This window comes from Sphaerodactylus townsendi, linkage group LG10 (assembly GCF_021028975.2).
Source record: "Sphaerodactylus townsendi isolate TG3544 linkage group LG10, MPM_Stown_v2.3, whole genome shotgun sequence".
Classification (NCBI taxonomy): domain Eukaryota; kingdom Metazoa; phylum Chordata; class Lepidosauria; order Squamata; family Sphaerodactylidae; genus Sphaerodactylus; species Sphaerodactylus townsendi.
Window position 1 is genome coordinate 25358477 of NC_059434.1, and position 25926 is coordinate 25384402.

Here is a 25926-nt window from a genome sequence, read left to right on the forward strand (position 1 = left end):
CCCCCCCCCCACCCCCCCCCCCCCCCACCCCCCCCCCCCCCCACCCCCCCCCCCCCCCACCCCCCCCCCCCCCCACCCCCCCCCCCCCCCACCCCCCCCCCCCCCCACCCCCCCCCCCCCCCACCCCCCCCCCCCCCCACCCCCCCCCCCCCCCACCCCCCCCCCCCCCCACCCCCCCCCCCCCCCACCCCCCCCCCCCCCCACCCCCCCCCCCCCCCACCCCCCCCCCCCCCCACCCCCCCCCCCCCCCACCCCCCCCCCCCCCCACCCCCCCCCCCCCCCACCCCCCCCCCCCCCCACCCCCCCCCCCCCCCACCCCCCCCCCCCCCCACCCCCCCCCCCCCCCACCCCCCCCCCCCCCCACCCCCCCCCCCCCCCACCCCCCCCCCCCCCCACCCCCCCCCCCCCCCACCCCCCCCCCCCCCCACCCCCCCCCCCCCCCACCCCCCCCCCCCCCCACCCCCCCCCCCCCCCACCCCCCCCCCCCCCCACCCCCCCCCCCCCCCACCCCCCCCCCCCCCCACCCCCCCCCCCCCCCACCCCCCCCCCCCCCCACCCCCCCCCCCCCCCACCCCCCCCCCCCCCCACCCCCCCCCCCCCCCACCCCCCCCCCCCCCCACCCCCCCCCCCCCCCACCCCCCCCCCCCCCCACCCCCCCCCCCCCCCACCCCCCCCCCCCCCCACCCCCCCCCCCCCCCACCCCCCCCCCCCCCCACCCCCCCCCCCCCCCACCCCCCCCCCCCCCCACCCCCCCCCCCCCCCACCCCCCCCCCCCCCCACCCCCCCCCCCCCCCACCCCCCCCCCCCCCCACCCCCCCCCCCCCCCACCCCCCCCCCCCCCCACCCCCCCCCCCCCCCACCCCCCCCCCCCCCCACCCCCCCCCCCCCCCACCCCCCCCCCCCCCCACCCCCCCCCCCCCCCACCCCCCCCCCCCCCCACCCCCCCCCCCCCCCACCCCCCCCCCCCCCCACCCCCCCCCCCCCCCACCCCCCCCCCCCCCCACCCCCCCCCCCCCCCACCCCCCCCCCCCCCCACCCCCCCCCCCCCCCACCCCCCCCCCCCCCCACCCCCCCCCCCCCCCACCCCCCCCCCCCCCCACCCCCCCCCCCCCCCACCCCCCCCCCCCCCCACCCCCCCCCCCCCCCACCCCCCCCCCCCCCCACCCCCCCCCCCCCCCACCCCCCCCCCCCCCCACCCCCCCCCCCCCCCACCCCCCCCCCCCCCCACCCCCCCCCCCCCCCACCCCCCCCCCCCCCCACCCCCCCCCCCCCCCACCCCCCCCCCCCCCCACCCCCCCCCCCCCCCACCCCCCCCCCCCCCCACCCCCCCCCCCCCCCACCCCCCCCCCCCCCCACCCCCCCCCCCCCCCACCCCCCCCCCCCCCCACCCCCCCCCCCCCCCACCCCCCCCCCCCCCCACCCCCCCCCCCCCCCACCCCCCCCCCCCCCCACCCCCCCCCCCCCCCACCCCCCCCCCCCCCCACCCCCCCCCCCCCCCACCCCCCCCCCCCCCCACCCCCCCCCCCCCCCACCCCCCCCCCCCCCCACCCCCCCCCCCCCCCACCCCCCCCCCCCCCCACCCCCCCCCCCCCCCACCCCCCCCCCCCCCCACCCCCCCCCCCCCCCACCCCCCCCCCCCCCCACCCCCCCCCCCCCCCACCCCCCCCCCCCCCCACCCCCCCCCCCCCCCACCCCCCCCCCCCCCCACCCCCCCCCCCCCCCACCCCCCCCCCCCCCCACCCCCCCCCCCCCCCACCCCCCCCCCCCCCCACCCCCCCCCCCCCCCACCCCCCCCCCCCCCCACCCCCCCCCCCCCCCACCCCCCCCCCCCCCCACCCCCCCCCCCCCCCACCCCCCCCCCCCCCCACCCCCCCCCCCCCCCACCCCCCCCCCCCCCCACCCCCCCCCCCCCCCACCCCCCCCCCCCCCCACCCCCCCCCCCCCCCACCCCCCCCCCCCCCCACCCCCCCCCCCCCCCACCCCCCCCCCCCCCCACCCCCCCCCCCCCCCACCCCCCCCCCCCCCCACCCCCCCCCCCCCCCACCCCCCCCCCCCCCCACCCCCCCCCCCCCCCACCCCCCCCCCCCCCCACCCCCCCCCCCCCCCACCCCCCCCCCCCCCCACCCCCCCCCCCCCCCACCCCCCCCCCCCCCCACCCCCCCCCCCCCCCACCCCCCCCCCCCCCCACCCCCCCCCCCCCCCACCCCCCCCCCCCCCCACCCCCCCCCCCCCCCACCCCCCCCCCCCCCCACCCCCCCCCCCCCCCACCCCCCCCCCCCCCCACCCCCCCCCCCCCCCACCCCCCCCCCCCCCCACCCCCCCCCCCCCCCACCCCCCCCCCCCCCCACCCCCCCCCCCCCCCACCCCCCCCCCCCCCCACCCCCCCCCCCCCCCACCCCCCCCCCCCCCCACCCCCCCCCCCCCCCACCCCCCCCCCCCCCCACCCCCCCCCCCCCCCACCCCCCCCCCCCCCCACCCCCCCCCCCCCCCACCCCCCCCCCCCCCCACCCCCCCCCCCCCCCACCCCCCCCCCCCCCCACCCCCCCCCCCCCCCACCCCCCCCCCCCCCCACCCCCCCCCCCCCCCACCCCCCCCCCCCCCCACCCCCCCCCCCCCCCACCCCCCCCCCCCCCCACCCCCCCCCCCCCCCACCCCCCCCCCCCCCCACCCCCCCCCCCCCCCACCCCCCCCCCCCCCCACCCCCCCCCCCCCCCACCCCCCCCCCCCCCCACCCCCCCCCCCCCCCACCCCCCCCCCCCCCCACCCCCCCCCCCCCCCACCCCCCCCCCCCCCCACCCCCCCCCCCCCCCACCCCCCCCCCCCCCCACCCCCCCCCCCCCCCACCCCCCCCCCCCCCCACCCCCCCCCCCCCCCACCCCCCCCCCCCCCCACCCCCCCCCCCCCCCACCCCCCCCCCCCCCCACCCCCCCCCCCCCCCACCCCCCCCCCCCCCCACCCCCCCCCCCCCCCACCCCCCCCCCCCCCCACCCCCCCCCCCCCCCACCCCCCCCCCCCCCCACCCCCCCCCCCCCCCACCCCCCCCCCCCCCCACCCCCCCCCCCCCCCACCCCCCCCCCCCCCCACCCCCCCCCCCCCCCACCCCCCCCCCCCCCCACCCCCCCCCCCCCCCACCCCCCCCCCCCCCCACCCCCCCCCCCCCCCACCCCCCCCCCCCCCCACCCCCCCCCCCCCCCACCCCCCCCCCCCCCCACCCCCCCCCCCCCCCACCCCCCCCCCCCCCCACCCCCCCCCCCCCCCACCCCCCCCCCCCCCCACCCCCCCCCCCCCCCACCCCCCCCCCCCCCCACCCCCCCCCCCCCCCACCCCCCCCCCCCCCCACCCCCCCCCCCCCCCACCCCCCCCCCCCCCCACCCCCCCCCCCCCCCACCCCCCCCCCCCCCCACCCCCCCCCCCCCCCACCCCCCCCCCCCCCCACCCCCCCCCCCCCCCACCCCCCCCCCCCCCCACCCCCCCCCCCCCCCACCCCCCCCCCCCCCCACCCCCCCCCCCCCCCACCCCCCCCCCCCCCCACCCCCCCCCCCCCCCACCCCCCCCCCCCCCCACCCCCCCCCCCCCCCACCCCCCCCCCCCCCCACCCCCCCCCCCCCCCACCCCCCCCCCCCCCCACCCCCCCCCCCCCCCACCCCCCCCCCCCCCCACCCCCCCCCCCCCCCACCCCCCCCCCCCCCCACCCCCCCCCCCCCCCACCCCCCCCCCCCCCCACCCCCCCCCCCCCCCACCCCCCCCCCCCCCCACCCCCCCCCCCCCCCACCCCCCCCCCCCCCCACCCCCCCCCCCCCCCACCCCCCCCCCCCCCCACCCCCCCCCCCCCCCACCCCCCCCCCCCCCCACCCCCCCCCCCCCCCACCCCCCCCCCCCCCCACCCCCCCCCCCCCCCACCCCCCCCCCCCCCCACCCCCCCCCCCCCCCACCCCCCCCCCCCCCCACCCCCCCCCCCCCCCACCCCCCCCCCCCCCCACCCCCCCCCCCCCCCACCCCCCCCCCCCCCCACCCCCCCCCCCCCCCACCCCCCCCCCCCCCCACCCCCCCCCCCCCCCACCCCCCCCCCCCCCCACCCCCCCCCCCCCCCACCCCCCCCCCCCCCCACCCCCCCCCCCCCCCACCCCCCCCCCCCCCCACCCCCCCCCCCCCCCACCCCCCCCCCCCCCCACCCCCCCCCCCCCCCACCCCCCCCCCCCCCCACCCCCCCCCCCCCCCACCCCCCCCCCCCCCCACCCCCCCCCCCCCCCACCCCCCCCCCCCCCCACCCCCCCCCCCCCCCACCCCCCCCCCCCCCCACCCCCCCCCCCCCCCACCCCCCCCCCCCCCCACCCCCCCCCCCCCCCACCCCCCCCCCCCCCCACCCCCCCCCCCCCCCACCCCCCCCCCCCCCCACCCCCCCCCCCCCCCACCCCCCCCCCCCCCCACCCCCCCCCCCCCCCACCCCCCCCCCCCCCCACCCCCCCCCCCCCCCACCCCCCCCCCCCCCCACCCCCCCCCCCCCCCACCCCCCCCCCCCCCCACCCCCCCCCCCCCCCACCCCCCCCCCCCCCCACCCCCCCCCCCCCCCACCCCCCCCCCCCCCCACCCCCCCCCCCCCCCACCCCCCCCCCCCCCCACCCCCCCCCCCCCCCACCCCCCCCCCCCCCCACCCCCCCCCCCCCCCACCCCCCCCCCCCCCCACCCCCCCCCCCCCCCACCCCCCCCCCCCCCCACCCCCCCCCCCCCCCACCCCCCCCCCCCCCCACCCCCCCCCCCCCCCACCCCCCCCCCCCCCCACCCCCCCCCCCCCCCACCCCCCCCCCCCCCCACCCCCCCCCCCCCCCACCCCCCCCCCCCCCCACCCCCCCCCCCCCCCACCCCCCCCCCCCCCCACCCCCCCCCCCCCCCACCCCCCCCCCCCCCCACCCCCCCCCCCCCCCACCCCCCCCCCCCCCCACCCCCCCCCCCCCCCACCCCCCCCCCCCCCCACCCCCCCCCCCCCCCACCCCCCCCCCCCCCCACCCCCCCCCCCCCCCACCCCCCCCCCCCCCCACCCCCCCCCCCCCCCACCCCCCCCCCCCCCCACCCCCCCCCCCCCCCACCCCCCCCCCCCCCCACCCCCCCCCCCCCCCACCCCCCCCCCCCCCCACCCCCCCCCCCCCCCACCCCCCCCCCCCCCCACCCCCCCCCCCCCCCACCCCCCCCCCCCCCCACCCCCCCCCCCCCCCACCCCCCCCCCCCCCCACCCCCCCCCCCCCCCACCCCCCCCCCCCCCCACCCCCCCCCCCCCCCACCCCCCCCCCCCCCCACCCCCCCCCCCCCCCACCCCCCCCCCCCCCCACCCCCCCCCCCCCCCACCCCCCCCCCCCCCCACCCCCCCCCCCCCCCACCCCCCCCCCCCCCCACCCCCCCCCCCCCCCACCCCCCCCCCCCCCCACCCCCCCCCCCCCCCACCCCCCCCCCCCCCCACCCCCCCCCCCCCCCACCCCCCCCCCCCCCCACCCCCCCCCCCCCCCACCCCCCCCCCCCCCCACCCCCCCCCCCCCCCACCCCCCCCCCCCCCCACCCCCCCCCCCCCCCACCCCCCCCCCCCCCCACCCCCCCCCCCCCCCACCCCCCCCCCCCCCCACCCCCCCCCCCCCCCACCCCCCCCCCCCCCCACCCCCCCCCCCCCCCACCCCCCCCCCCCCCCACCCCCCCCCCCCCCCACCCCCCCCCCCCCCCACCCCCCCCCCCCCCCACCCCCCCCCCCCCCCACCCCCCCCCCCCCCCACCCCCCCCCCCCCCCACCCCCCCCCCCCCCCACCCCCCCCCCCCCCCACCCCCCCCCCCCCCCACCCCCCCCCCCCCCCACCCCCCCCCCCCCCCACCCCCCCCCCCCCCCACCCCCCCCCCCCCCCACCCCCCCCCCCCCCCACCCCCCCCCCCCCCCACCCCCCCCCCCCCCCACCCCCCCCCCCCCCCACCCCCCCCCCCCCCCACCCCCCCCCCCCCCCACCCCCCCCCCCCCCCACCCCCCCCCCCCCCCACCCCCCCCCCCCCCCACCCCCCCCCCCCCCCACCCCCCCCCCCCCCCACCCCCCCCCCCCCCCACCCCCCCCCCCCCCCACCCCCCCCCCCCCCCACCCCCCCCCCCCCCCACCCCCCCCCCCCCCCACCCCCCCCCCCCCCCACCCCCCCCCCCCCCCACCCCCCCCCCCCCCCACCCCCCCCCCCCCCCACCCCCCCCCCCCCCCACCCCCCCCCCCCCCCACCCCCCCCCCCCCCCACCCCCCCCCCCCCCCACCCCCCCCCCCCCCCACCCCCCCCCCCCCCCACCCCCCCCCCCCCCCACCCCCCCCCCCCCCCACCCCCCCCCCCCCCCACCCCCCCCCCCCCCCACCCCCCCCCCCCCCCACCCCCCCCCCCCCCCACCCCCCCCCCCCCCCACCCCCCCCCCCCCCCACCCCCCCCCCCCCCCACCCCCCCCCCCCCCCACCCCCCCCCCCCCCCACCCCCCCCCCCCCCCACCCCCCCCCCCCCCCACCCCCCCCCCCCCCCACCCCCCCCCCCCCCCACCCCCCCCCCCCCCCACCCCCCCCCCCCCCCACCCCCCCCCCCCCCCACCCCCCCCCCCCCCCACCCCCCCCCCCCCCCACCCCCCCCCCCCCCCACCCCCCCCCCCCCCCACCCCCCCCCCCCCCCACCCCCCCCCCCCCCCACCCCCCCCCCCCCCCACCCCCCCCCCCCCCCACCCCCCCCCCCCCCCACCCCCCCCCCCCCCCACCCCCCCCCCCCCCCACCCCCCCCCCCCCCCACCCCCCCCCCCCCCCACCCCCCCCCCCCCCCACCCCCCCCCCCCCCCACCCCCCCCCCCCCCCACCCCCCCCCCCCCCCACCCCCCCCCCCCCCCACCCCCCCCCCCCCCCACCCCCCCCCCCCCCCACCCCCCCCCCCCCCCACCCCCCCCCCCCCCCACCCCCCCCCCCCCCCACCCCCCCCCCCCCCCACCCCCCCCCCCCCCCACCCCCCCCCCCCCCCACCCCCCCCCCCCCCCACCCCCCCCCCCCCCCACCCCCCCCCCCCCCCACCCCCCCCCCCCCCCACCCCCCCCCCCCCCCACCCCCCCCCCCCCCCACCCCCCCCCCCCCCCACCCCCCCCCCCCCCCACCCCCCCCCCCCCCCACCCCCCCCCCCCCCCACCCCCCCCCCCCCCCACCCCCCCCCCCCCCCACCCCCCCCCCCCCCCACCCCCCCCCCCCCCCACCCCCCCCCCCCCCCACCCCCCCCCCCCCCCACCCCCCCCCCCCCCCACCCCCCCCCCCCCCCACCCCCCCCCCCCCCCACCCCCCCCCCCCCCCACCCCCCCCCCCCCCCACCCCCCCCCCCCCCCACCCCCCCCCCCCCCCACCCCCCCCCCCCCCCACCCCCCCCCCCCCCCACCCCCCCCCCCCCCCACCCCCCCCCCCCCCCACCCCCCCCCCCCCCCACCCCCCCCCCCCCCCACCCCCCCCCCCCCCCACCCCCCCCCCCCCCCACCCCCCCCCCCCCCCACCCCCCCCCCCCCCCACCCCCCCCCCCCCCCACCCCCCCCCCCCCCCACCCCCCCCCCCCCCCACCCCCCCCCCCCCCCACCCCCCCCCCCCCCCACCCCCCCCCCCCCCCACCCCCCCCCCCCCCCACCCCCCCCCCCCCCCACCCCCCCCCCCCCCCACCCCCCCCCCCCCCCACCCCCCCCCCCCCCCACCCCCCCCCCCCCCCACCCCCCCCCCCCCCCACCCCCCCCCCCCCCCACCCCCCCCCCCCCCCACCCCCCCCCCCCCCCACCCCCCCCCCCCCCCACCCCCCCCCCCCCCCACCCCCCCCCCCCCCCACCCCCCCCCCCCCCCACCCCCCCCCCCCCCCACCCCCCCCCCCCCCCACCCCCCCCCCCCCCCACCCCCCCCCCCCCCCACCCCCCCCCCCCCCCACCCCCCCCCCCCCCCACCCCCCCCCCCCCCCACCCCCCCCCCCCCCCACCCCCCCCCCCCCCCACCCCCCCCCCCCCCCACCCCCCCCCCCCCCCACCCCCCCCCCCCCCCACCCCCCCCCCCCCCCACCCCCCCCCCCCCCCACCCCCCCCCCCCCCCACCCCCCCCCCCCCCCACCCCCCCCCCCCCCCACCCCCCCCCCCCCCCACCCCCCCCCCCCCCCACCCCCCCCCCCCCCCACCCCCCCCCCCCCCCACCCCCCCCCCCCCCCACCCCCCCCCCCCCCCACCCCCCCCCCCCCCCACCCCCCCCCCCCCCCACCCCCCCCCCCCCCCACCCCCCCCCCCCCCCACCCCCCCCCCCCCCCACCCCCCCCCCCCCCCACCCCCCCCCCCCCCCACCCCCCCCCCCCCCCACCCCCCCCCCCCCCCACCCCCCCCCCCCCCCACCCCCCCCCCCCCCCACCCCCCCCCCCCCCCACCCCCCCCCCCCCCCACCCCCCCCCCCCCCCACCCCCCCCCCCCCCCACCCCCCCCCCCCCCCACCCCCCCCCCCCCCCACCCCCCCCCCCCCCCACCCCCCCCCCCCCCCACCCCCCCCCCCCCCCACCCCCCCCCCCCCCCACCCCCCCCCCCCCCCACCCCCCCCCCCCCCCACCCCCCCCCCCCCCCACCCCCCCCCCCCCCCCCCCCCCCCCCCCCCCACCCCCCCCGCCCCCCACACGCCCCCCCCCCCAAAACCCCCCCCCCCCCCCATCCCCCTCCCCCCCCACCCCTCCACCCCCACACCCCCCCCTCCCCCCCCCCCCCCCCCCCCCCCACCTCCCCCCCCCCCCAACCCCCCCCCCCCCCACACAGCCACCCCCCCCACCCCCCCCCCCCCCCACCCCCCCCCCCCCCCCCCCCCCCCCCACCCCACCCCCCCCCCCCCCCCCCCCCCCACCCCCCCCCCCCTATTTCCCCCCCCCCCACCCCCCCCCCCCCAATATAGGGTGATGTTAGTGTATTTTATTCGCAGTTTTATTGTTATTGTATTTTATTGCACTTGGTAAGCCACCTTGAATATGGCTATAGACTGGCAGGATATAACATCTTTAAGTAAGTAAGTAAGTAAGTAAGTAAGTAAGTAAGTAAGTAAGTAAGTAAGTAAGGAAGGAAGGAAGGAAGGAAGGAAGGAAGGAAGGAAGGAAGGAAGGAAGGAAGGAAGGAAGGAAGGAAGGAAGTAAATGTATGTATGTATGTATGTATGTATGTATGTATGTATGTATGTATGTATGTATGTGAAAGACCTCTGCCTGGCACCTTGGAAAGCGGCTGCCAGTCAGAGTAGAAAATGCAGACCTTGAGGGACCAAAGGACTAACTCAGTATAAGGAAGCTTCATGAGTTCAAGGTACTGTAGTGGCTTAGAAATTGTGTGTTTGTGCAGGGGAGGAGTTCTCTTATTAAAGGGAAATCTGGAAACAAAACACAGGATACACATCCATTGTCTATTCCATCTTCTTCATCGTAATTATTAAGGATGCCATTTTCTGGGTGATGTCTGCATTTTATTATGCTACTGGTCTAGTATATCAGTTGTATATTAAATGCTACCGGTCTGGTGTATCAGTGGTGTATTAAAATCAAACACAAGCTCCTGTTTTCCCTCAGGGACCAAACTTGTGACTTCTGCTGTGCAGGTTCTGAAAGCCCCTAACAGATCCAGAAAACGTGGCTCAACAGTTTAGCCTATCTATTTATATGTTAATAACAATATTTATACACTACCTTGCCCCACAGATCACAGGGTAGTGTATACAATGTGTTGGATCAGTGGTGGGATTCAGCAGGTTCATACCACTTTGGCAGAACCGGTTGTTAAAATGATGTTTGTAAACAACCAGTTGTTAAATTATTTGAATCCCACCACTGGGTTGGATCTAGACTACACTGGCAATTTCTACCAATTCCCCTTCTCACTGCTGGCCTGTCCTCATCGTTGAGCAGCATTTTATAGAAATCAGTGGGTTGCTGTGGAAGCAGATAGAACAGGAAAGACACATTTAGCCTGGATCTAACTTTTTTGCTAGTTTAAATAGGTGGTGGGGTTTTGGGGGGTTTATCACCCAAAAAAGCTGGGATCAAAGGGCCTGTATGAACAAAGACCAGCCGGGATGGATCCTGTAATAAGTTTGGTAAGAATGAGTAGAAAAACTGGCTGGATCCCCTTGTGCAAAACCGAAAAACATTAAAAGGAACAACATAAGCAACAGCAAAGACAATCTATGGCCCCTTCCGCACACGCAAAATAATGCATTTTCAAACCACTTTCACAACTGTTTGCATGTGGATTTTGCTATTCCGCACAGCTTCAAAGAGCACTGACAGCAGTTTGGAAGTGCATTATTCTGCATGTGCGGAATGAGCCTCTTTGTTTCCAAAAGCTGTAAGCTACACCTTAGCATATTTCCATAAAAAGCCCAGACAAAATGATCTCAAAGGGGGCCAACACAAAAAGAAGCCTCTGCTCTTTCACATGACCCACCGCCTGATCCTTCTGACTGGATATGCCAGGAATTGAAGCGGGGGCTTTCTGAATGCCAAGCAGATGCTTAGCCACCAGGCCACCGCCCCTCCCAAATCGTGTTGGGAAGGAGCCACAACTCAGTGGGACGACACATTCTTCACAAGCATGGCACCAGGGACAGCCATCTTCAGCAGAAAGACTCTGGGGTAGCAAGCAAGGCTCCTTGACCGACAGGCAGCGAGAAATGTTGGCAGAGGCGGTTCAGTGACCCAGCTCAGCAAAGGGCAAAAATGTACTGTGTGACTTAGTCAGTGAGGACAAACAGCAAACCTTGGAGCTGCTGGCAGGCAAGGGTGTTGAAAGGCAGGACGTCCCTTCTTTGCTTGGACGCAACGAGCAAGCTCCAAACAGCATTGGAGAGGCGTGATAAATAACCTTTTATACGCACTATGAATAGCTGTTCTTTTGCCCAGAAGCAAACTGGGTGCATAAAAAAATGATAAGGGTATCCGTATTAAAGACCACTGATGAATGCATACTCTAAAGGAGGAGGGGAGCGAAAATCCCTCTTCCAGAACATGCCTGTCTGGCATACAATTAACCTAAATGCGATACATCTAATTGACTGCTATTCAGGTACAGGGGTCCATTAGCTTAATAGAAACATGCTCCTCACAGTGATGCCCTAAGCATACCATTGGCAGGTCTGTGCGAAGGGAGGGCGGAAGGGTGGTACCCCAGGTAGCCAGACAACAAAAAGAATTTGTTTTCTGTTTGCCCTGGAAATGCAAGAGATTTGTTTATGACTGGGGGTAGGGGGCGGGGTGGGGTGTGTGTTGCTCCTTGAAAGGGATCAAAGGCTTGCGGGATGACATCATCAGCCAGGGCACCACCGCATGGCGGGGGAGGGGGGGGAGGCATCTGGTTCCTAGGAACCACCAGACTAATGATTGAAAACTTCAAAAGGGGATTGTTAGCTTCCTTCTCTTGGGCACTTGAAAAAAAGAAGTCACCCACCCCCATTTAACCCTTTCATCTTGGAACCCCCACCCCGCATAGGGTTCCAAATGGCTCTTGCGTATGAATGCCATCTCAGAGAGCTTTTGGGCTCGAAATTGTGGAGGGGGTGGGGTGGGGGGCTAACCTAAAACACATTTCAAACCAAGCCGCCCCCGGGTTGGCCAACCAGGCTCCGTCGTCTCTTTTCCCTCGGAACTTTTAAATTAACTTCAGTTGATGTCATTTCCTTGGTCAATTTCACCCAGCGGTGATCTCCCCCCCCCCCCCCCACAACAAACGCACACACCAAGGAGCAGGTCAGGCTGTCCTGTGCTCCAAATCCTTTGTTTCAGATCTGAAGAAAACCGAATGGAAGAACAAGACTCCTCGGCAGTTTCCATGCAAGTGACGGAGAAGTCTCCCAACCCCCTCCGGCCCGAAACAGCCAGCATGACCCTCCCAAGACGAGCCAAAGGCGCTGGCGATCCCCGAAGCCGCTGCGCCTACGTGCCAAGACGCGGGTCGCCTCTGCCTGCTCCAGACCCCGTCCCGGATTCCAGCGTCACCGCCTCGGGAGCAAAGGCTGCGCCCATCTAATCGCTCCATCTCCGGCCAGCAGCCCCCTCCCTCCCTCCCTCCCGCGCCGGGCCCGCGATCCCCCAGGCAGGCAGCTGCTCAGTGCCGCCATCCCCACCGCCTTGAGCGGCCCCCTTAGCGCCCCCCACCTCCCTGGCGTGGGGAGGGGGCCCGGGAGCTCTCTTCGGAGAGCCGGTGTCTGCCCCCCGCCCAACCCCTTCTCCGCTCACCCGCGGCTCGAAAGGTTCCCGCGCCCTTTCCGGCGAGCGGCTAATCTGAGCGCGTGCAGAGCGCCGCTGGACCCCAGGCGCAGCCTCTCCCCGGTGCGGACCCCCGAAAGGCAGCCCAGCCAGCCCACTTACGCGTCAGAATCATCATCTCCCGTTTCTTGGGGCGCCTCCAGAGGAGAAGCGGCGGAGGCGCCAGCTGCATGCACCGGCGCGGCGTGGTAGTCGGCGGCGTCCCAGGGAGGGAGGCTCCTCGGGGCAGCGCCTCAACTCATGGCTCTCTCCGCCGTGCCAGGCTCAGCCCCGCGCCGCCCTCCGCCAACGGCCAGCCCTCCAGGCGCCAGGCGGGCCAAGGCGGCCGCGGCTCTCCCCTCGCCAGCATCGCCCCACCTCTGCGCTCTTCCGCCGGCCGCCCGCCCCCGCTGCGCCCCTCCCAGGCCCAGATCCGGGATGGGAAGCCGCCGCCGCCGCCTGCCCAGCCAGCCCGCTTTGCGCGCCCCCGCCCCGCAGGCGCCCCCGCTAGAATAAACTTCAGCAGCCCGCAAAAGTTGCGAGGGAGGCCACGCCCACTGGCACCACCCCCCCCCCGCCGCTCACCGGGCTCCTCTCGCTCTTTCCTCCTGCTTTACTGTTTGTTAAAAGTTTTTTAACCCTGGAAGCAGATTCCAAGGAGAACAAGTCAGGGTCTGTGGGACCGCAGCTTCCATGGGGAGCAGCTCAGTGGGAGGAGAGGATCGGGCAGGGCTGCCATGGGTTCATCGACCCCAAACGGAGCCCTTGTGTATTTGCTGCCCCCAAGGCAGCACCTTCCTAGGTCATCTTAGTCCTGCAGTCTGTTTTGATCGCCTGCTTCGTCGTAATAGGGTTACCAATCTCCAGGTGGTGGCTGGAGCTGGTCTCTAGAGGACCCAGATCAGTTCCCCTGGAGCAGGGGTCTACAACCTGTGGCTCTCCAGATGTTCATGGGCTGCAACTCCCATCAGCCAAATACCAATTGGCCCTGCTGGCAGGGGGTGATGGGAATTGTAGTCCATGAACATATGGAGAGCCACAGGTTGCAGATCCCTGCCCTGAAGCAACTGGCTACTTTGGAAGATGGATTGTAGGGCATTGCACTCTGCTACCCCCAAAATCTCTAGGAATAGCCATATACAGAGCTGGCAGTGCGACCAGCACAGCACCGTCCTAGGCCCACTACTACAGCATTCATCAACGTGCCTAGGACTTTCAGACCTACGCATGATTTCCCATTGAACTCAATGAGATTTAGACCTTGTCCAACAAGGAAGAGACTTCTGATTTCCTTGGGAGCTAATCCGCAAGCACTGGAATTGGTTTGAACAGGGTTGTTCCATTCATCTGCCTCTGGGGTGGGCTGAGAGAACTGCGACTGGCCCAAGGTGACCCAGCAGGCTTCACATGAAGAAGTGAGGAACAGAGCCCAGTTCTCCAGATCAGAGTCCACTGCTCTTAACCACTATACGACACTGTCTCTAAGTACAGGTAGTTTTAGACGATCTTGTTGTATATTATAAAAAATGAATTGTAAAAATTGGGATCTAGGTCAAGCAATCACATACATACTTCAACCGGAGATGAAAACAATCCACATTCATTCAGTATCCTATCTCACTTCATCAAAACATCATTAGGGCCAAGCTAGACAATACCACATCTTTGGCCATTTATGCACTTGAGGTCTCCTTTGCATTGAGCGTACATTCCCTTCAGGTTTGATTCTTGATTATACGCATTTCCCCTTCTTCGACAGTCACCCCACCTTCAGATCAGAGAATCTCAATAGTTTCCGAAAGCTCTGAAAGTCCAACTTTTCCACCCTGTTCGCAGGGAAAGCAATGGAGATCAGCACGTGTTTAGCTTTCTTCTGGTTTTCCGGCTCCTCCCTTGCCTTCCCCTGCCCATATCACCGCAATTCTTCCCACTCTTTGGGGCCCCATTTCACAAGGGACAGAAGGGTGCTTTTTCATGCTGAAGGTCTACCTCTGGAGTGATAGACCCAAGAAACCTGACAAGAAGTGTGCATGTTGTAGCGAACAGCAGATGTCAAGCAACCTCTCCAAATGAAGACTGCATAGAAACAGTGAGGAAGCGGCAGGCAGGCAAATGCCAGATCAGCCTGGCTAGGGATATTTCACAGGAGGACAATCCCCATGTGAACAAAAAAAAACTGAGGGGAAAATGCACTACTAACCAAACAGTCATGGGCTAAGTAGTGCACGCACAAATGGCTTATGAGTCTGCCTGGGGATGGGGTGCCATTTCAGAGTTTTTTAAAAAACAAACTTTTTTTTTTTAATTTTCAGATCTTTATTTGGGTTTTGTGTAAGTACAAATACTCAAGACATTACAGTGGTCTTTACATTCACATCCCCCAATCATAAATTCGATATGGAAAAGAAAATAAAGTGACATAGAAACAGAGGAGAGAGGAAAGAGAAAAAGAAAGGAGGGAACCAGATAAGAGAGAGAAAAAAGAAAGAAAATAATATAACATCAGAAAAAGAAAGAAGGAGAAAGAAAAGTGAGAGAAAGAAAGATAAAGAACAAAAAAGAAAGAGTTACATTTCCAATCTGTATCTACACTTTTTACAACAATAAAATATAATTATTCAGCAATCTTATGATTACCTTCTCTGGCTTCTCTGGCTTTTTTTTTCTGTGTACAGATAGAAAAAACAAACTTTTGAATGTGCTGCAAGATCTCGATCCTTCTGGGGACCGTTGTGGATGGGAAACCAGGGAACGCCTAATTTCCCCACTCTGCAATACCCAATATGATCGGGTCCCTGAGATATATTTTTTAATTCTCTTAAAAAGAAAACCCTCTCAGACAAACAAAACATGTCTAAGCTATTGAACAGCCCCAATGTAGAAATTTCTGAAGCAGTTGCTACATTTTTAATCCATGTTCTACATGATATGTAACAATGATCCTGTTTTTGTATTTGGAATGTATGGTACTTCTGGTTTGTACCTAATAAAGGTTTTTGGATTGGATTGAAAAAGAAAACCCTCTAAAATGGCACCACATCCCCATGGCAAACATCAGGGATGCAGTATTGTGTAGTTAGGTCCTCAGGCTCCCTTCTATTCAAAAACAACACAGATATGGAAAATTCAGTGCCCACGCAGAGAGGTGGCCAACTGTCCCTCCGTTTGCCACTCAAAGGCCGGAGGGCCAGACCTTTTGCAAGTCTCCTGTGCTGGGTACTGTGCAAACAGTCCAACTCCATAAGAGATCTGGTGCCCTCTGCTGGAAAGGGCTTCCCAGATAAAGACCACTTGTGCTCAAGCACAGCCCTGTTTCCAGATTGAACCCTTGCACCTTATATTTGTGGTGCATATAAAATCCAAAGGAAAGCACTTTCTTTCCATTAAATTATGTAACCCAAATAGATTTACTAGTTTTTGTTTTCTTTTTGCCATCAAGCTGCAGCAAAGGATCTCCCCAGCAAGGGACGTTCAGTGGTAAATTGCTGCTGCCTGCTTCTGTGTAGTGTCCCTGGATCTCGTTGATGATCTCCCATCCAAATACTGACCTGGGAAGCCTCCTTAGTTTCCAAGATCTGGTAAGATTGACCTATCCAGGTCAGGGCATTTGCTAGTTACGACGTGAATATAGTTGCATGTACGCATTCCCCTTTCCCGTTGATTCTATCTCAACCTTCCAACAAGGAGATCAGTGTGAGCGATCCTTTTGCTATCCCTCGCAACATCCCTGTGAGGTAGTTTAAGCTCAGATGGAAGGACTGACTCAAGATTGCCCATATGAGATTCATGGCTCCAGCAGGGACTGCGACACCGAGGTTCGTAAATCCAAGTTCATCCTTCTAGCCACTACACCACACAAACTCTGGAATCTTTTGAGAAAATCACCCGGTGTTGTTGCATAACGCCTGGGTTTATTCCCCTGGAACTAGGAAGAATAAATAGAGCCATGTGTAGAAATCTCTTTCACCTTTGTACAGCTCAAGAGAAGCAAAGCAATGTCAAAAATCCACACCTGAATTTTTGCTGTGTGTCTCACTTCATTTTGCTGCGACACGCGTTCCTCCAGCCCCACCTGCCTGTTGGCTCAGTCCCTATACCAACCATTCCTATGCTATGGAAATTTACTACACGTTGGTTATTGGTTCCTTGCTATGCACACACAAACCTTTGACTCATAGTGGAGCTCCTGGAGAACCTGTATCTGATTCATAAGGCAAACAACTGGGATGCGGGGGGGGGGGGGTTTGCATACTTCAAGCATAACTCAGCTTTTAGGGATTTGCCAGTCCTACTTTGACAGGCAAAGAATGAGAAGAGACACATCCCCTTCAGTCTATGCATGCAAAGCAAACCTTATTCGTTCAAATGCTCAGGAGCGACCAGATTAAAATTAGGAATTCTGGTGAGTGATTACCTGAGTCAGTCTTGCTAACTTTTGTGCAATCTGTACTTCTGCAGAACTCAAGAACTGCTCACAGCATTTGCTGTATTTCAATTAACTGAACACCAGTTGTAACTTGTCCCCAGTGGTGGGTAAACACCACTTATTTTGATTTGGACCTGGAATGTACAAGTTGTTTGTTTTTTAGGAAACTGCTTCTCTGTATTCCAGGAAATCTACCCCAGCATGTAGAAGCAGAACATGTTGGGTCCGTATGGCACCCTGCATATGAATGCTATTGCATTGCCTCCTAAGAATTGTAGTTCGGTCACAGACATTCAAGTGAGCATGAATGCACCCCTTTCTCTGGGGCCACATCATACTAGGATGCATCTGGGATTTTTTTTTATTCAGCAGGAGACTGGTTCAGAGAGGAGAGGGCATGGATTTTCTGTGTACAGAATCTTATTCAGCTTTCCAGACAGCAGAAGATCTTGTGTTGGGAAACAGTACTCAACTCATAATACAGCCAAGCATTAAAACCTAGATAAATTGGTATGTTGAACCAGATCACTGAAATACCCTTCCAACTTTTTCAGCACCAAGATCCACATGTAATCTCAACCCATAAAGTTAGATCAATTTTTTTAAAGGGGGTACTTTTTCCTCCTTCCCCCTCCTCTATCCTTTCTGGATTAAAAAAAAACACATGGTGTCAGTTCCATTGGCATGACCCACTTCAGGTCACGATGGGACCCTTTTCTCAGTCCCAGCCCACTAGCTGACCAATTGCTGTGGCCAACTATAGCTTTGTTGCGTAGAATGTTCTTTACAAATAAGAATTATTCCCACAGAGTTAATCAAATCCAGTTGCTCATACTGTGGTACGTTCTTCTGTTCACACCATTCCTGAAGGATTACTTCATAGAATTCAGAGTCTACAGTACCATCTGCAGATAGCGGAAGTGCGTCCAGGTTGGCAAACAGAAAGTATACCAAAAATGCACCCAAACCAGAAACCTGCAGGCAACATTTGGGCTGGGGAAAGTCTACTGCACGCAACACATCCTCCCCCAAACCCACTGAAATCAGCAAAACAAGGGCCCCCTCTGCACATGCAAAATAATGCACTTTCAATCCACTTCACAGCTGTGCAGAATCGCAAAATCCACTTGCAAACAGTTGTGAAGGTTGACTGAAAGTGCATTATTCGGCATGTGCGGAAGAAGGCAAAGTGCCCTTGAGCAAGTCCTTTTATTTTCTTTAGCACTTAGTAACTACAGAGAGTTTAGATCAGGATGAAGAATTCTAGATCAAAGCCAGATGTTTGCAGATTGTGCACTGGGATTTTCTTTGCATCTCTGGGACCCATGCTGCACACAAGCCTATGCTGCACACAAACCCATGATGACATGGGCGGGACCAAGGGCGCCCAAAGACAACGAGGCAGCAGGACTTCCTGCTGCCTTGCATTCTTCCTGGTCACGTGGGTGGGGTTCCCCTGGTCACGTGAATGGGGGTGATTTTGCGCCCCTCACGTGACCAGATTAGTGGCACCCGGGGACAGAGGGTACCCCCCGTTCCTAGGCAGATAAGCCACTGCCTGAAAGAGTACAGCTAGCCTTACAGCCTCTATGAACCCTTTCTGGAAGACCACAAAACAGTTAATGCAATACATTCAAAACCAGTCATTGAACAAAAGATGGTTTTGATAAATCATGCTGAATATTTTAAAACTTTTAAATATAATTTCCTATCAAATGTGTTGATGCCATCTTGTAAGAGGCCTTCTTCTGTCACACGAAAGGAATTGCCTCTTAATTATTATGGTTATCTTAAGAACACATCCGAATGCACATACTTAAAATGGTGAGATCCCTGTGCAAGTGTTATCACCTCATTTTGTCCACATGAATGATTTTCTGTTCAAGATTGACAGTGGAGAATGGGAGGTGAGATATATGTTCCAGTTGGAAGCCAGCTGCACATTGCAGTCATTGGCTGAAGTTTGTGACATCACAGATTCCTCCCTCCAAAATGTTGATAAGGACACATGTCAAAAACATTGTGAAGGAGGGCTGAGGTCAAGTTTACTGTTAGAGAAAAAAAACCTGGAGTCCTCTTATTGAGGTATATGCATACACCCTCCCTACACTGAGTTTTATTTTCTGTGCTGTTATTGGTTAGGTTGTAAATAAAACAGAGAGAGATTCCTGAACTGGCAATCTAGAAAAGTAAACATCTCTTCTTACTACAAGCACTGTCTAACTTTGGCAACTTGGGAGTTATGTTGTTGTTTCTGGAAACCCCTACATGCATAGCTCCAGATCATTAATTTACTTTAATAGCCAACCAGAGAACGAAGCCAGAGCGCAGTTAAAGCCTTGGCTTCTCGTGGATTACTGGCGCTGTCAATTACCTTCATTTCTTCCTGCTTTTAGTGGCTTAGTTAAATTTACCTGTGTTTCTTAAATACTTTTCGCATAGTTAAGGGTTACAAATTGGACTGAATCATAAACTGGGAAGTGACCAAGAGACACTGGTGCCCCGATAAATGTGTTTCCAGGCAATTTTAATTCAAAATCAGAGATAGAATAATGCTAAGGACATTTTTGCGTGTGCAGCAAGCCAGCCAAATAATCTTGCCAAGTCTAGTTGTAAGAATGCAGAACAATAATGGCAAGCTAGTCAGAGCTGGGTGTATTAATTATGAGGTATTATTAGTATTAGGGATTTAATAAGATCAGTTGATGCTTCTTTTAAATGTGTCCCTTTAGTCAAGATATTAATAATATTTCAGCTTACTTCCTGAGCGCAGAGAAGATGAGACCAATTTATATGGCTATATTCAAGGTGCAAGAGTAACCTTGAAGCCCTTTAACCATACCCTTTCAAAACTCATATGACAAGAAAGCCCTGCCTTCAATTAAAACTGCAATTTACTACTTTTCTAGCTTTTGTGAGGAGACCAGCTTTGTGCTTTTAAGTCATAGGGTTATTCCATATAACTTTGTTTCTGAGGTGAAATGTCAATTCAGGTGGAGTCTTCTCCAAAAGAAGTGATGTGAACTGGGGGATAGATTCTGGGTGTTGTGTTATATGGGTACAAGATCACTCCAACAGGATTTTCAGATCCATTCAAGTTGTTTTGGAGATTGATACAAACATGAGGCCTTGTCCTAGACAGTCCAGGTTAGCCCAATCTCATCAAATTTCAGAAGATAAGCAGGGCTGGCCCTGGCTAGTATTTGGAAGGGAGACCACCCAGAAGTACCTGGGGTGTGATGTGGAGGCAGGCAATGGCAAACTACCTCTGAACATTTCTTGCGTTGTAAGACCTACACAGTCACCATTCTCCACACTAGTTTAGATAGATAGGTAGAACCTTTTACTCTGCCTTTCCTATCCAGTATGTTCTCTTACAATTAAGGACATTTAATTCTTTTCTAAGTAACAAGCCTAAGAGTGAATTTATTCCTCAAGCAGCCAAACTGTAGAATTCTGCTCTGCACAGACTCAGCTCTGCTTTCAGGTTATGGGTCCAGGATGGTTCAAATGTACAGTTGCTGGATCCAGATTGGGAAACTCCCAGAAATCTGGAGATGGAGACTGCGGAGGAAGGAATCTCAGTGGGGCATTATGCCATAGAGTCTACTCTCCAAAGCATCCATTTTCTGGAGTTGGGCTGTAATTCCAGGGGATCCCCAGGCTCCACCTGGAGGCTGACATCCCTGTAAGGACCATATGTTATTTCAAAAGCTTTGAATGACCCATTTCAACATCATACCATTTGTATTTTCAATGTTCTCAGTCTGCAATTCCTTCCTCACATCTACCTATTGGTGCACCCTGTGCTCCCTGAATAGCCAAAGCAAATCTCTCTCTCTCTCTCTCTCTCTCTCTCTCTCTCTCTCTCTCTCTCTCAAACTGATTCAAATGTAAGTTTTGTATTACCTCCCAAATCATGTTTCAAGGAACATTCTATTTAAAGTAAGGACATTTACCAAAGAGCAACACAGTTCCTTGCCTTGCCTCTCAACGGAGCTGAATGAAAATAATCTTGTTTGTATTCAAAGGCTTTTAACATGGTGAGTTAGATAATCCATTAGCTGTCTAAATTAGGAGCACAGACCAACCGATGAAAGAAGCCTCATGATCATATACTGATTTAGAGGTCATTCCTATTGATAGAAGTAAGAGACTTTATGAGGTTGGTCGCCTTGTATGCAATGCAGTTAAAGAGTTTAAGATGGATGGCAAAGCATCTGTGAAGGTTTGCCCGACAGGCACAATTATTCTCTTAAAGAGGTGTATTCTCTTGTTTTTAACTGCATTTGCATGATGGGGACTGATAATAAGGTCCCCATTGTCTTCTCCTTTTGCTGCAATGTCCAAATGCCCTGCGTTGCTAGCTGTGCTATTTCCACCATTACTGCCTCTTTTAAACAGCATGACACAGAGGCATTGCAAATTTGTAATAGGTCATCTGACTTACTGACACAAACCCTAGATTGTAAGACCAGTTCTCAATGTTGGTATAAATATCCTCCCAGCAGAGAGCATGACAGATTGCAGAACTCCCTCATTATGCACGGGATACCAGGCCTCTGGCTATAGCTTCAGTGAGGCCTTTCGTGTTTGCATGTGGTCAGCCTGAACTCTGAAGAACCCCTCTGCTGCTGTCCATACTTTGTCTCTCAAAGTGAAAGCATGGTTCAAATGTTTTTTATTGTCGTCTGCTAAATACATTTCATCAGATAATAATTAAAAAAATAGGCAGATAATATAAAATTAGATAACTCTATAGAGATAGGTTTCTCTGATGGAGAGTATTTCTCACAGGAAAAATGAATTGTTTTCTGACAAAGAAGGCTCAAAAGAAGGGAGATTGAGTCTAATACAGTATTTTATAGAACAGGCAGCCTATGAGCCTGACATGTGATGCTCAGCTTGATCTGAGGCAACACTCACCCTGACTGAGCTGTGAAATCTGTTCTGCCTGGTCTGACTCAACCTTGATATACCCAAATGCCCCAGAGCACATGCAGAGGGCATTATTACCACACTGACCAACAGCTATCCCATACACATCTGGTGTAGACGTATCTTCTGGGCATGCATCACTGTCAATATCTTTCTTTTTGTAAATTCAAAAATGGTGGCCAGGGTTGCTAGGTCCTCTCTGGCCCCTGGTGGGAATGTGGGGGAAGGCAAGGTTGCCAGATCCAGACTGGAAAACTCCTAAAGCTTTGGGGAGGACAGGGACCCTTGTGAGGTACACTGCCGTAGACCCCACTCTCCAAGGATCTATTTACTCCGGGGAAGTGATCTCTGTATTCTGGAGATAAGTATAATGCTGGAGGATCTCCAGATCCTATGTGGATGCTGGCAACCCTATAGGTGGCATTCCCAATTCCCGAATAAGCCCTTCTGTTGGTAGTTGCTGATAGATGAATAATGACTTTATAATATGAATGTAATATTATTTGTGACATTCAGCTACTACAATAGTGAGTGGCATGTACCCAATTGTTCCTCCTACTCCATTGCAGGGATTTCCACTAGTTCCTTTTTCCCACTGAACATACCCACTTCCCTTTTAAGTAAGATGTCTGGGGGATGTCTTAAAAAAAGCAGCTTTCCAGGCATCAGAGGGGGAAAGAGATACTTCTCATCCAGAGGCGTAGCTGTTCCTGAAACCCAGTGACCCCCTCCCCCGCCCAATTTCAGAAGTTCAATGGGCTGCAACAAGGGAAAGTCCTGCATTACAAAGCCGGCAGATGATTGGATCCATGCCAGTAAGTCTACGTATGAATACTGACATCCCAGAAGACTGTATTTCACCCTGCTCCATATTAACAGTGATCTGTGTATTTCTGAGCTTTCCAATATTCACAACGTTTTTTGAGGGGACGGAAATAATTAATATTCACATTACCACATTTCAGCCATTCAGTACACTATGGGTATAGATTAAAATCTCAATCATACAAAGCAAATTAATGCAAAATGGATGGTTGCTGAAACAAGGAGATCAAATGATGTAATATCCCTGAGGAGTTTATTCACACAACAATGAGGGGAGAAAACTTTGCTTTTCTTGTTTTTGCAAGGCACATTTCGCAAGGCACAAAAACAAAATGTCTGTGAGAGATCTTAAAAAGAGGCAACTGCCTCTTTTCACTCTGCACACCCAAAGTAAGATGTCTGGGGGATGTCTTAAAAAGAAGCAGCTTTCCAGGCATCAAAGGGGGAAAGAGGTGTTTCTCATCTAGAGGCGTAACTGGGCCAAACTGTGCCCGGTGCGAGCAAGAAGTTCATATATTTCTTTTCTGCCCCCCCCCCATGGTCCCCACCATTAAAGTGCTTTTCTCTGTATCTTCCGGTTTTGTCCTGCATCTTTGTTTGTTCCTTTTCTTTTTCTAGTCTTGCCAGGTTGAAAAAAAGGCCTGTTCAGCCCATTAGGTACAGGGTTGTGTAATCGGCTCGAGGAACTACAGTTCCCAGGAGACCTTGGGGCTCACAAGGTCTCCGGGGAACTGTAGTTCCTTGGGCCGTTTTTAGCCTGTACTGTGAACAGGCCTTTTTTTCAGCCTGAAAAAGTTCTAGGAAAAGAAAAGGAACTAAGGTAAGTGTGGGAAGGGGGGTGGGGGGCGCCGCAAGGGGGCCCCATGGAGGCGGGGGAGGGGCCTGGGGGCAATTTTCTGCCCTCAGTATGCGCCCGGTGCACAGTGCACCCCCATTCCCTTGTAGTTCCGCCACTGTTCTCATCTGACGTTTTACTCTCTGGCCAGTTTCACCCTCAGCTTGCATGTGACATTTTGGGTGCAGCTGAAGGGATTCTCCCTGTCACCATTTGCTGAAGGTTGCCCCAGAATATTTGCTCTGCAGGGTTTGATGTGGGGTGTCTTTCAGCCCAAAAAGTACATAGCTGTACTCAGCTAGTCCTGCTGATTCTGGGAATATGTAGTTTTCCTATTCTTTTTTTTAATTTTCAAGGAGCTATCTTGGTAGCTACACAGACACCCTTAAGAGAATATTAGCTGCTTGGCAGATGGGTCTGCTGCCCATTGAAAAGCATTGGATTGACCTGCCCTCCATGGACAGACTATTTATCTTACTGGATAGAAGCAGGGCAGGTCTACCAATGCTTCTGAATGAGAGGTAGAGAGGTCTTCTGGGCAGCTAAAATTCTCATATTTGTGTCTGCGAAGCTACAGAGATAGCCAATCGAAAAAAGAAAAGAAAACTATACAGTATATTGCCAGAATTGGCAGGACCAGCTGAGTACAACTATGTACTTTTTGTAAATTCTGCACACTCACTTTTCCCTTTGTCATATTTCAAATGTTCAATCCTGAAAAGGCACGCAGGATTGGAGCCTGCAGAGCAAACATTCTGGGGCAACCTTCAGCAAATGGCAGCAGAGAGAATCCCCTCAGCTAAACACAAAATGTTGGGTACAAGCTGAGAACAAAACTGATCAGAGAGCAAAACTGTTGGGCAGGAAAAATAAGATGCCTCCTATGCTCTGCGTTCTGCACAGTCAAGCAGGAGACATCTTGCAAATGGCCTAGGGGAACTAAGCATTCTCCAAAAAAGACACCTTGATCTAAAATAATGCACCTTGAGGACATCTTGGGAAGGGAGCTGTGCAGAGTGCCTTCCCAGGTCACATTTTTTAGCATCCCCAGGATGTCTTGTTTAGGCTGTGTGGAATGGACCTCGGGTCCCAGCAAAAATTTACCTGCTTGAAAGTAATACCAGCTTTTGGCATACAATTAGACATGTTTCTTTTTCAATGTTTATGATAGTACCAAATGCGAAAATTTGCACACTCACTTTTCCCTTTGTCATATTTCAAATGTTCAAGGCAGTTCCTTTGTCAGGTGTTACATGAAATGGGGGCAAAGAAGAAGACGTTGTGGTGCAGAAGACTAACAAGCGCGGTGCAAAAGACTAGCCAGTGTGGCATACTGATTAGAGCGTGGATGTCAAACATATGGCCCGGGGGCCAGATCCAGCCCCTTGAGAGGGCTTATCAGGTCCGTGAGCCAGCAGAGGCACCCCCCCACCCTTGTTCCCGATCTGGCTTGGTGAGCTCTCAAGGGGTTCTGAGTTGGGCTGGTGAGCTTGCTCCCAGGTTGCTAGCTGAGGCAGCCCACCCCGCCTCCCTCAGTGCTGATCTGGGCTGGCAAGCCTGCTGGAGGTTTAGTATCTGAGGCAGGCACCCCTCCCCTGGGCCCAGTCTGACCAAGCCACGTTTATGTCATATCCGGCCCTCGTAACAAATGAATTTGACGCCCCTGGATTAGAGTGTCACTTAAGGACTGGGACCAGCTGTGTTTGAATTCCACTCTGCCATGAAACTAATTGTGATCTCGGGCCAGTAGCCTAAGTCCCATCATAAGCTTGTAATGAAGATAGCATGGTGTAAGGGAGAATCTCAGATACCTGAGTGCCATGAAAGTACGAGACAAATTTAAACATGGGCACACCTCTCCAACTGAAACCAGTGCTGCTTAAAAATAGTATATACATAAAAAGAGAAACTGGACATGGAAAGAGAAAGGGAGGCATAAAGAAAGGAAAATCAGGAACAGATAGCGTAGCGTGGAAAATGTGCTGGTTTGTCATGCTCCCCAAAACAGCACTGCTAAAGGAAAGCTAAGGCAGAGTCACACAGTCATGTGGTTTCCATCTTCCAGGATTTCCCCAGCTTTGCTCTGCTGTTTCTGAACGCTGCTTGGGGATGATCTTCCCTTACGCAAAGTGGCTTCGGGGAGAGTGTGGAGGGGAAGACCCAGATTTCTGTACCCCCCACCTCCACATCCTGAGCCATTTTCCCTGGGCCGCTATTTTTCTGTTGTCACCAGTGGGCTTTCCCTAGATTTTCTGTGTGTCAATACTAGATATATCTTTATAGTGTCCAGACAGACTAGCAATATTTCTCCTGCTGATAAAAATAACCTGGCAAAAGCTGAATGGGGGAAATGGTAGACATGAGGGGAAAACTCTCTTGGGAAAGCTCTGTTGCAGCAGTAGATGTTTTCATAGTGGCAATGAGAGCAAAATAGGAAATCCCCCTAGGCATAGAAGCAACCTGTGTGTTGCAATGTTTTCATGGAGTGTCTGAGTCAGTGCTTGTGTCTTATGGTACTATGAAGGGACTGGTTTGCAAGAATCACACTATATTTCTACTGACTGGGTACGACCCTGCTGATTATATTGCATATCTAAGACTGTGGATTTTTACCTTGCAAAAGGTGCCTTGCATATTTCTGGTAACCACA

The 25926-nt window shown here is 62.4% G+C and overlaps 1 protein-coding gene across 5 annotated transcripts in view; it reads right to left on the bottom strand.

Annotated features, from left to right (window-relative positions):
- Positions 1-25926, bottom strand: part of DLC1 (DLC1 Rho GTPase activating protein) — a 282574-nt gene that overhangs the window by 49964 nt on the left and 206684 nt on the right. Inside the window, exon 1 of one of the 5 annotated variants that reach the window (XM_048509078.1) lies at positions 12376-12724. The exons of the other annotated variants lie outside the window; for them this stretch is intronic. Within the exon in view, the coding sequence (XP_048365035.1) occupies positions 12376-12445 (70 nt within the window). The 5' untranslated portion in view covers positions 12446-12724. Of the gene's footprint in view, positions 1-12375; positions 12725-25926 lie in introns of those variants that run through there. 5 annotated transcript variants of the gene reach the window in all.